Raw genomic sequence first — 11607 nt, forward strand, 5'->3', positions numbered from 1 at the left:
CTTTACTACCATGTCCAAGGGGTGATCAATCAACTATATTCCCGTTACAATTCTAATATTCTGGCAGCAGAGAGTTGGTGAGGCTTTAAAGAACTATCATACTGGGGATATTGTCTTCACGTAGCTTAAATTCTCATAAAAGGGCCAACCAAGAAATGTATAGTCTCTGCTTATAGGGATCAACTTTCAGGATCATTTTAGGAGTTAAAAGAGATAATTCATTGCCTTTTGTGATTCAGGTTTGACAAGAACTGTCGCTTTTTATTTCCCCTACTTACACCTTATCGTTACCATTTAGATCCTGAGCTGAATTTTTATTCAGTCTTATTGACAATAAAAGATAAATATCTGATTAAAAATGCGGAAGGACACAATCACGACAAAGCGAAACGAATAAAATTACTAATCGCTTATATTTAAAAAAAAAACGTGGAGAGCTATCACGCTTTACAAATGTATGTCATCAAAGTACTTTTTATCTCTGACATTGAATAAATGATGCAGCTTCAAATCACCTGTCATATCACTTCAAACTTAGGATGAAAATTCTTTGAATTCCAAACTTGTAATTTTTTTTTATTGCAAGATCAGTTCGCACATAATACATTCTTAAACACTTACTTGAAAATTGGGAAAAAAAATTATCACTTCAAGACCACGATGATTGTATTAGAGGACAAACCTCGCACAAGTATCGTCCACCAACGATAAACTGCGTCAAGTTGGCAACAATGTAACACAGTGGAACTGTTCAAAGTTGTGTACACAGAGCATTAAATACGGAAATAGACAGCTTAAAAGCTACAGTCGGAGTGGCGCCGTAAGACAAACCTGCCAATTTGGTGACTGAATAAAACAATCAACGTTGGAACAGAAAGAACAGTCGGTTTGATCATCGCACAGAGTTGTTATTATAACCAAGATATTTTCAACAAAACCATAGAGGTGAACTGAAGAAGGTAATCATTCGATGGTCAGTGTTTTAACCTTAGATAAAGCTGCTCCCAGTTATTAAATACCAGAAGTAAATGCTCTCCCTAGTTATCCGTAGGGAGATTAACTTCAAGAGATTCTGAGAAAATTGCGACGCAATCATGAGGCACTGGGAATGTGAGCTTGTCAAAGCGACCACCCTACTGTACAGTCCTGTGCTTCATACATGTTTACATAATCAGGAAATTTTCGGCTTCAAAATTTTATTTAATAATCATATGCACATTCTGTCTATATGAAAACCTCTGATACTTGCTGCCTACGTATGGGTTCCCCATTGCGGTTTGGTGGGCGAAATAGATGAGGAAAGTGGCACTTATTTCGTGCGGACCACCAGTATTGACTCGCAGAGCTCGCTGTTCTCCTATTTCCTGCACGTTTGTCCTTGTATTATGATCATACCACTTTATGGAGCCCCTTGGTAGGCTACCCGTGGTTCAGTAGTGCTGTATACTTTGGATGAACGCGATGAGACCTGATCCTATATAGCTATACTGATATATTTTTTTGAAGTTGTGGTAGTCTAGACTTATAAAAGAAATCCAGCATGATATGCAATCGTACAGACGCCAAAATGTTTTAAGCGTATTGGTCTGGTACGTGATTCAGTGCAGATGCTGTACTGACAGAGTTCAGGAGAACGCTGGAAAAATAAATATTTGATTTGGCAGACATTTTAGCATCTTATCGTGGTCAAGTTGAAAGAATTTTAATAGCTGTTGAACTCAGACGATGACTTCTGAAATACATACCTTGTCTACAAAGGTCGACTCGCTGTCAAATTATGTTTGTTAATTTAACACGTATCACAATTCCTAGACCCATTATACAGCGTTTTATCAACATTCAAGGCAGGCCACTTCAGATTCCAAGTCAATTGCAACAGGATTGGAGCTAAAAAGCTAACAAGGCAGAACTGGTAAATACTGGAATTACTTAGACCTTCTTCACGCTCGATAAATTCGATCAACTGATTCGCGAAAACTTAAGGTAAGATTGTAAACATGCTATTTAAAATAGTAGACTTTTTCTCTGTCTGAAAAAAAAAGGCAAGGAAACAAAACAAAAATTCAAGAAAAGTAACTGTAGATCATCTTCCTGATAGTAGTAATGAGGGCTTCAGTCGAACAACTTGAGGTTCACCACAAGGCACATGCATTTACCTATCAGCGCATAACGGAAAGAAACAAGTCCGCTTCTCAAAATGTTAATTCTGAAGTTGGAAATGCTCCACTTCATATATTGTTTCCATCGTCTTACTTCAGACAAGCATATGTTTCCCAAGGATAGTAGATTACTTCCTTTCCAGTCGCAGCGTTTAGTTTAAAAAAGGAAAAGGAAGTAAATTTAATCGCCGATAGGTCAGAGAATCGTAGTATGCAGGGCACAAACCATGGTGATTTAGAATCTAAAAGGTACTGAATGTTCTACACCGTATCCGTGCCGTGATCCTTTGTATTTTGGCGTCTGAATTACCTTCCCCGTGTTACATGGCGGTTACACCCTTCAATTTTGAAACCATGCAAACCTCAGGCTGAATCTTCTCACGAAAAATCTGCTTCTAGAGATGTACGGATCCACAATAATCCCCACAAGTTCTCTGCTCTTATGGGCATATTTTGAAAATCCAGATGGAGAAGCCATTCGCTTGATTCTCATTTTACAGTTCAGAAAAGTAGATAATCCACAAAGAACGTATGTATACTTTACGTCGTTAGAACCACATTTCGATTAGATATCTCCCGCAAAGATGATTAATGAGGCCATTGATATTAAAAGTGACTTGCTGTTTTACCCTATGTAATTAGACCAAAGGTCTGTAAAGGTTTAGCTTTCTGATCAGAAGAGACTGCCGGTAACGCGTTTGAGAAACAACGACAACTGACGGGTAAACCTGGAAATCTGAGTCAGAAGTGAAGCGCGAGACAGCTGATTTTTTTCTTTTCTAGGTAACCTGTTTGTAGAAATCTGTCACAGTGATATCAGACGGGAGATTGTTATTTTCCTGGCTGTTTGCCCCGCAGTAATTTGTCAAGTTTTGTTTTCGTATTTGAAAATAATACATCGTCTTGTAGATCACCTTACCTCGGCAGTACACAATTAAATGTAAGGAAAATAATTTAATCTTAAAACCCTATTCTTCATTTCGTGCTTTCCTGAAGACACATTTCATTTGTGTATCGTGCAAATAACTTCGTTTGGGTATTATTTCAGTGGTTCAAAAGTGGCAATTTACACCACGACAAAATGGCCATCAAACTAACACAATTGGTCTATTATGTCAACACTTTGTATGAACAATTATGACTTCATTTAAGCCTTTCGACACACCGGAAGTGAGACGATTGGTCGATGGAAACGACGGAAACCAAAGATACACATAGCTTTTGCTAATTAGTCCCAAGAGTGTACAAAAAATATGTAATCCAACACGTTCTACAATGTAACTTTCCAAATGATGCTTTTTGAGGCGTCTTCTGTTGAGTGGAAGGTTTGTTAACTTCGGTTGCAATTACGTTATAGTTCAAAGGATAATGGATTTTTAAAGATCTCCTCAGGCAATTTTCGTTGTGAAGTTATTAGACTTTGTTGGGTCTTCAGAGGGGAACTGTGCACACTTTAATTTTACGTCTCAAAGTTACTTCTAGTGTGGTTAGAGTTTCTTCTTTTTTAAAGAGTGTTGCTCTCCATTAGCACACATCCGATAAGTCCATTGTCTTAGCCACAAACGCAAAGCAAATTAATTAGCTTGCGAGCGGAAACCACTCGCTTTTACTAAACTACAAAGCATAAGCTTCATTTGCCAACTGAGAGCACAACATCAGTAGATTGTGAGGTCCCCTCTAAGGAATTTAAAGGCACGCATGGTAACCTTTCATAAGAGTAACATCATTGTGTACATCCTTAAAGATTGACTGGCCTGTCCTTGATCCTCAAAACCCCCTCAGTGGATAACAGTGTTTTGACATTTGAATTTTGCATACTGAAACGCAAAATGGTATGCGTCGAAAAGTGTCCTTTGTTGTTTTAAGGGAGCATGACAATAGAACGCCTGTCAGATTGAACAATATGATCTATTTATTGGCTGACATTATCCTGAGAAACCTCTAACCTCATATACGCTCGCACAGCGAACAGACAAGGACCGTGGAGAATCAAACGTAAAAATTGGTAAAACAGCTTCAACTGGACGGTTTAATTGAGCCTCGACGCAGATTATTGAATCATGCAGCAGGCATAGATCCTTCATGTCGCTAAGACGAGAAAACACGGTTCCTCCGCGAACGTTGTATGGAGCGGCTACGATGCGTCAGCCACGAAACTTCACGCCACCACAACAGCGGCGGAGTACCCAAGGCCACGCACAAAGAAGAGGAAGCCTCGGACATCTATACTCCTCCGATAAAAAGCCACTTACAACTCGGAGCAATAGTTTCAGTTTTGCTAATGACGATTTTAGTCCGACCAAGCTGGACTTTCAATCGCTCAAGAAACGGTCAAGTTTACTGGGTGGCAAGTTTAAGTCCGGGAATAAAGACCCCGAGGGTGTTGCCTGTAGCGAGAAGCACTCCATAGTTATGCTGGGAGCAGGAGGAGTAGGAAAGACAGGTAAACTGGCCATGCATAGCGGTTACATTATATAACACATAGCGTCTAATAGTGCGGATTCACAGCTATTGTAACTTAAATTAGAGAATTAATGTAAGGAAACATGCAGTTCTATTTCGCAAGACACATGGATCGCTAAGCTAGTCAGTATGCAAGAAAATTTCAATTGACGAAACATTTGAGACAGATCAAGATGCGCTCTCCGATTAGATTAACAGCAGATAAAAGAGTATCGTGACTGTGAAAGCTTTTGAAAATAAAGCATGGAACAACTTCTTTCATGACCATGGAAGTAATGATCGTTTCTTTTCACAATGTATGTATTGAACAAAGAACCGGCGTGAAGGCAGAATATAATTGCATCCTTAATCTGGCACGGATCATCAATTATGGACTTATTTCCTAAATTTCTTGAGGGAACCACTCGAGTCTTTCCTTCTGGAAAGCTGATATAGTTATTCCTCGCCCGCACCTTCTCTCATGGATAGGAACAGACGTCACTCTAGATTTGTTATCAGAGTTTATATTGTCGGCTTTACTCAAACCTTAATATCTCGTTTTGTTTGAATAGCGATTAGTAAGATTGACATATTTTTTTCCCTTTTGTCTTTCAGCTTTGGTAGTTCGCTTCGTGACTGGCCGATTTTTAAATGAATATGATCCAACATTAGGTGAGGAAGAAGTTTATCCAAAGTAGTTTGTCTGACAGCGTAGAAATATAAACTTGCGGCAAGTCGTCGGTATCATATTTTTCTATCCGGAAAAGCGGGATAAGTTTGTCGTGCGGTCTGATTTGATTTCTGACAGGTTTGTGTACAAAAAATAATTTCTAAGTGTTAATTTCTTTAGCAGATTTTTTTTCGCTTGCGCTCGTGCACCGCTTAAGGGTTAATAACGATCACGCCTTCTTACTCGCACGCAGATCGAAAACCAGAGCTTTGGATAAACACATGATTGATTTTCTCAGGATGTTGGTTAATCGAAAATACTCTTAAACGCGATCTAGACTAACCTGGACTTGAACAGCTTTTCTGGATGTACACAGCAGTATTTCAACACAGGTTGAGTTCTGTGTGTGCGTAAGTAAATGTCAAATTTATTCAACGAAATGGTACTAAAAATTAAAAAAAAAACAGTCGGTAGATGACTGGAGGCCGTTGGTCTTCCCGTTTGTATATCTCAAATGATTTCCGTTCAAAGTCGGAGGTTTCAGGTTTCGTACACGAGGAAATGGCTTTAATCTGTATAATACCGCCTTTTTTGTTGTTGGTTCAATAGAAGTACTTATTTTGAAGCCCACCATGCCGCCCTGTTACTAAACTTAGACCTGCTAATGGTTCTATTGTATTTTTGGCTTTTAGAGATGGTTTATGAGAAATCCTTGCCGGTTGGTGACAGCAATGTATCACTGGACATTCTGGACACTGCTAGCAATGTAAGCAGTTTAGTCGCTTCTTCTTTCATCATTTACTGATTGTTTTAAAATGTTTTTTCTAAGTGCTAGCTCGAAAAAAAAAACAGGATGTTTTACCGACCACGGAGCTCGGTTTACAGGTAATTCTACCCATAGCTAAAGCCTCAAATTAGCGATCTTTTGACTAAGATAGGGTACTGAGTAACACCATAAGACTTTTGTCCGACAGTCAATATCGCATCACGTAGCCTCGTGTTTAATTCTTCCTTGCTAAATGAATCTTATCATCAACTTTTTTCAAATTAAACAGATGTTTACTTAATGGTTTGATTTATCTTTTCAACTGATAACAGACTAACATCTCGTGATTTACTGATGCTAAAGTGAATTTTCCAGGGCCACACAACTGTCGTACACAACGACAGTGTTAGGCAGCTAAAATTCTAGGAAAGTATTACAAAAACGTCGACAAAATACAAGAATTTTAAAAGCATTAAAGCAGCAGCTAGTAAAATCGAAGCTTCTCTTGCGTTAACTGTAGTCACAAAGTGCTGTTACACCATTGCTTTCAGTTAGCTCCCCTATGACCACACTCAAGTTGTCAGATAAGATTGACAACGTAAGTGACCTTCAGCACATGGAACACTGATCTATCTATTCCAGGAGATCTCCGATGAGAGAGAGGTTGTGGAAGTCACTGTTACATAACTGTATTCTGCTGAAGATACTGAAAATAGTAATTATCTAATAAATAACGTTCTACTCATGTTTTAATTTTTGTTTGTGACGACCGTCATAGGGAGAGATAAATAGTGGTAATTGAAAGTTTTATGCAGGGATTTATAATCATGCATAATTTTGGCTTATATAACTAGCGAAATTAGCGTATAGTATAGGCTTTTAAGATAAAACCTTCATTTATACGATTAGCCGTACTCAGCCGAAGCTCCAAGCTCCAGCTAACATTGAGTAGATAAGCTTCTTTTGCCGTATGTGTTATATTAAAGGATGATGCCCCGTCGGGTTCGCCAAGAAGACAAAGCTCCCGGGTAACTGTGAGGTCTCAAAGTCTATCAGCTAAAGGCATTGTCCTTCGATAAATCAACAACTTAGGGGAGCCATTTGTGTAATCACCCTCCATTAATTTTGCACGTACACAGTTTTGATGCATCGTAGGGGTCTTACGGAGATGAATGGAACCATTGTTTTAAATGCTTCTTGTTTTCTAATAACCCAAAAGACGATCAGCTTTTGTAAGGAATTGGTTTTGACTGATTTTAGTTGATGAATGTGGAGCCAATCATACCCCGAGTTTCCTTAACCTTTACTCCTTAATATCAGTATGCATATTCCTAATACTACTCTCTAGACATTTCCTAAGATTCTGACAAGGAGAATTTGTTCAACAATCAAGAGCTTCTTTAGTTGGTGATCATCTCCTTTATTCTCATGACTTTAATGTTTGATTCAGTGGTGATGTTGTAAGGAGAAGTTAGATGTTAGTCAGTCTTAAGGGTTAAAGCGTTAAGAGATATAAGCTAGTTGTGAATAGCCACCCTTCCTTCCCAAACCAGCTCATTTCTTCACCAACCCCGTATAACTGAGATCGCTGTTCTTTGTTTAAAATATTCAAGGCCGAAATTAAAAGCGAACGTGCTTCTTCGTAAAGTAGAAAATACTGTAAGCGCCAAAAGAATCGTCCCTTTAGATTTGCTAAGCTCAAAATTAACGGCGGGGGTTGTTATTCTATTGTATTCCCCCAGCAAGAACTCTATTAAACGCCTGCCCTTAAATTTCCATTAAATTTCCATTAAGTAAAGACAGTTTCCTCGACATTACCTCTTATCACCGCGTCCATCTAACGTCTAGTCATAACATAAAATTATTTGATATTTGATAGGACGATAAATGACCTGAAAATTTGTCTAGTCGTTTAAAAGTTCATATATATATTTTTTTTCATTTTTTGTTTCACTCAGGCTCAAGCTTCTTACATAAGAAATGGCGAAGGATTCATAGTGGTATACTCGATCACTGATCATTACAGTTTTGAAGTGGCAAGACAGCTTGTCAAACTCATCAAAGAGGTGAGAAAGCCTGACGGGGAGTGCCAGGTCCCTGTTATATTGGTTGGTAACAAGAAAGATCTCCGCCGAGGAAGAAGTGTTAGCAAAGAAGAAGCCAGGGAGACTGCAAGCGAGTTCTCCTGTTCGCATTACGAGACTTCTGCTCTAACCAATAAGAACGTTCAAATCGTTTTTTTCAATATGGTGTTCCAGGTTAGATTCACCAAAAAGTCTCGGCAAAAGAGCCAGGGATCATCGGGTAATAATGGATTTCTGAGCTCAGTGCGTCAATTGTTTAACCATAGGAGAGGTAGTTTGCAGGGATGGTGAAGGAATCTACGAATTTGTTATTGACTAGGAGAAGAGTGGCTCAAGCGAGACTAATTGTATTTATGTCGACCTTCATTGGGGAACATAGTACGGCTAGTTCAGTAACAAACTTATCACGGAACCAATGGCAATGTCTAAATAGGTAGGACAATCACACAATCAAAAAAGTTTTAGAATTATGTCTTAATAAGACTAACAGGCGGTTACAGAGAACTGTTTGTGACTTTCCCCACTGAGGTGCGTAGTCGACAAAACTTTTCTCGTGTAGCCATGTAAGCTTTTGCTTACGTGAAAAACGGGTTTCCTTCGAAAGAGTGGAAAATATTCATCGGTTACAAAAACGTGGGTAACATTCACCAGCCAGAAAGTCTCCTTTGGGACTGATATTGTGACATTTCGAAGATCGGCTGTAAAGGAGATCACAGGTTATATCGATAGATATGAAAACATGGCATGACGTGCGTAAATAAAAAGTGCGCGAATTCTTTTCATACGTCTGATGATGGGATGATTTTTCATTGAGGGTGACTTTACTGAACAGTGTCGAAATTGCTTTTTCATGATAATGAATAAAGGAAATGGTTGATTCCGGGAATAAAAATCACATTAAACTTGTACCGTACTTCATCCAGTTGATTTCAATCGTCAACTACCTAAAACACCGAGTTTCTACTGCAATAACATAATACATTGCTGGCTGACTTACTTCATCATTTTGCTTTGGTTTAATTTCTACGAATTACAGGAAGAAAAAGAAAAAACGATCAAACGATCAAGGAAAACAACTCAAATTTACTCAGTATAGCTTACGGTTAACCGTGAAAATCTAGAAAGTGGTCCGGCCAGTTTGTTTGTTTGTTTTTATTCCGCTAGACGAATACAGGTTATGTATCAGATTCAGAGACAATTACTAAGGGCTAACCATTCCTTAAAAGGCTTTTTGATGCGTAGAATAGAAATGATCAAACTTCATTCCTTTCACAACATTAACCTTTCCGTTTCAGCGTAGGAAACTCACATAACTTCAAAATATAAAGCAATACACAGGCTCACTTCAAAGGAAGTGTTCAAGAACTGCAATCAAAGGTTACAGTAAGTTTGGTACGCTAAGCGCCCCCCTTTCCTCCCCGAAAAAAATTGAACGAAAAAAATAATAATTGAATAAAATATGATGAAATTGACGAAATTCAACTTTGCATAGGGTTGAGGGCAGGAGGGAATGTTATCAATGTGAAATGTATTTATTCACGATTTTCATGACAATTTGACGCTCTCCTATCATCAAAGCAGGATTAGTGTCACCAGTTAATTCCTCTTTAGTTTAATACTTTTGTTTTATTTTATTTAATCGCTTTTCTGTCTCTCAGACTGAACAAACATGTTATGCGTCTAAAGACAGAGACTGAGACGTTTTTGTTTTAGATGTCTCAATGCCTCGCCTCTCTTTTTTTCAGCTTTTTTGTATTGCCTCTCGTTAGAACTACTTGCCATATGTCCTGAATACTAGTTATGACCTTGAGCAATACGTCAGGTTATGACAATAACCCTAGAAAGACGGCGTCACCTGTCTTTATTTAACAATGAGTTGACATTGTCTTCTTTTTTTACTGCTTTACTTAGATCCTTCCTCTATGGTCATTTTTAAACAAATGTTGAATAATGACAAAAAACAAAACGAGGAGGTTTTCTCATCTACGGACCTGGTTTAAAGAAAGAAGTGTAAATTGCTGTGTATGTGTGCAGATCTGTTAATTAGGAAGTAGCTGGAAACAATTGGCTGTGGAAGCCTTACAAGTTGTAGACAATAAAGTCGGTAATGTGTGAGACCAAAATATAAACAAAGAACATCAAAGTTGTCAAATTTCTAAAATGATAAAGAACATGAAATAAAAATGTTTTGGCTATTTTCACCCATCCTATTCGTGCACGAAAAACAATCTTTTAGGACAGAATAACAACTGTAATCTGGGCTTTTCGTTACCATTTTTTTCTCACTTATAAAGATTGGTATTCTGAAAGTGAAGTGTTACTTCCTCTCTCGATGTCTTTACGTTGTTCTTGTCGTGATCGGATGAACGAACTTGAAACTAGAAATATTCTGACAAGTCATTTTTGTTGACAGTAACTGAATCATGTAATTGCCATTACATCCGAAGTAACTCAATGTCTTTCCCCTTAAAAACCATATTTTAAAACTTCCTTTATAATACTTTCACACGAAAAACGATGATTCGGAAAGGATTTAATGTGTTCGGATTGATTCCGGCCTCTTGAATACAATTAAATGCTACTAAATCTTTTATAAAATCTCTCCGTCAGGGTGGCGCCTTCACCCAATAAATCTCTACCTAACTTTTTCAGTGAGCAAGAAAGGGAATTTTTGGTAACTGAAGGAAGATGGAAATTGAACTAACACAAAGATAGACGTGACAATAAAACCTAATAAGGGCTCTCTCACAAGATAAACACGATGCGAAATGAAACACAAAGAAAAAACAAAGAAAAACACTTAACTGTTGATGAACGTCGCCAAATTGATTTGAGTTTGTTGGTTGTATATCGTGTATCGTTTTGAGAGAGAATTAAAAAAACATGAAACAAGACAATATAGCAATCTCTTATCCTTAGCACATGGTAACTGATCAAGACACGCGGTCCTAAGGAAGGAAAAGTGCCTTATTTGACGTCAGACTGGCGAAAGGGAAAATGTCTTAAAACAAAGAAAAACAAAAGATTCAACGACATTAACGAACGGACAAAAGCATTTAAAAGTTCACACCCACTAAGTGACGTGAATTACTGCTGGCAAGTTTTTTTGGTTCTAAGTTTTTTTTTTTAACAAGTTCCTTTGTCTTCTGCTAGCTTAATAATTGAATTGTAACAACAGAGAGCCCAAGGCAAAATTTTCCCTTAATGAAAGAAGTTTTCTGCATAAATTAAAATTTATGTTCAGTTCCCTAATTTACAGTTGTAATTGAAAACCAGTACAATTTTTAAGAGTATCAATGTCTTAAGTAAGGTACTTGGTCAGAAGGAACACCCATGCCACTTGTGTTTATTTGTTTGCTCGTTGGTTTGGTTTTTTTGCTCAGTGATCTTTTTCATCTGTTATCTTTGGAGTAAAGCTTCACTGGTACGCGATTCGACTGATCTTATTCATGACAATCATTCTTAATTCAGTGGAGGAAATTATTG

At 37.9% G+C, this 11607-nt stretch overlaps 1 protein-coding gene across 6 annotated transcripts; it reads left to right on the plus strand.

The window, feature by feature from the left end:
- Nucleotides 1-596: 596 nt before the first annotated feature.
- On the plus strand, nt 597-10386 carry LOC131772000 (ras-related protein Rap1-like). Of its 6 annotated transcripts, XR_009339224.2 has the most exons (7): nt 597-959; nt 1813-1983; nt 4125-4602; nt 5217-5273; nt 5964-6037; nt 7996-8554; nt 10033-10386. XR_009339224.2 is itself a non-coding variant. In XM_059087917.2 (6 exons), exons 3-6 carry the CDS (start codon nt 4242-4244, stop codon nt 8410-8412), a joined length of 909 nt encoding a protein of 302 aa, XP_058943900.1. In that variant the 5' UTR covers nt 597-973; nt 1813-1983; nt 4125-4241; the 3' UTR covers nt 8413-10020. The 6 variants fall into 6 exon arrangements, 5 of the variants coding, with proteins under 5 accessions (XP_058943900.1, XP_066026980.1, XP_058943895.1 ...); XM_059087917.2 differs by lacking the exon at nt 10033-10386 and having other exon boundaries at nt 597-973; nt 7996-10020; XM_066170883.1 differs by lacking the exon at nt 10033-10386 and having other exon boundaries at nt 2943-4602; nt 7996-10020.
- The last annotated feature ends 1221 nt before the right edge of the window (nt 10387-11607 follow it).

This window comes from Pocillopora verrucosa, chromosome 8 (genome assembly GCF_036669915.1).
Source record: "Pocillopora verrucosa isolate sample1 chromosome 8, ASM3666991v2, whole genome shotgun sequence".
Lineage (NCBI taxonomy): Eukaryota > Metazoa > Cnidaria > Anthozoa > Scleractinia > Pocilloporidae > Pocillopora > Pocillopora verrucosa.

What these genes read in the sequence shown, in the direction of transcription:
- LOC131772000 (XM_059087917.2), top strand. Translation starts at nt 4,242, where the DNA reads ATGTCGCTAAGACGAGAAAACACGGTTCCTCCGCGAACGTTGTATGGA. An exon ending in AGGAGGAGTAGGAAAGACAG is followed by an intron (nt 4,603 to 5,216) that starts GTAAACTGGCCA and finishes TTTGTCTTTCAG; the next exon opens with CTTTGGTAGTTCGCTTCGTG. An exon ending in TGAATATGATCCAACATTAG is followed by an intron (nt 5,274 to 5,963) that starts GTGAGGAAGAAG and finishes TTTGGCTTTTAG; the next exon opens with AGATGGTTTATGAGAAATCC.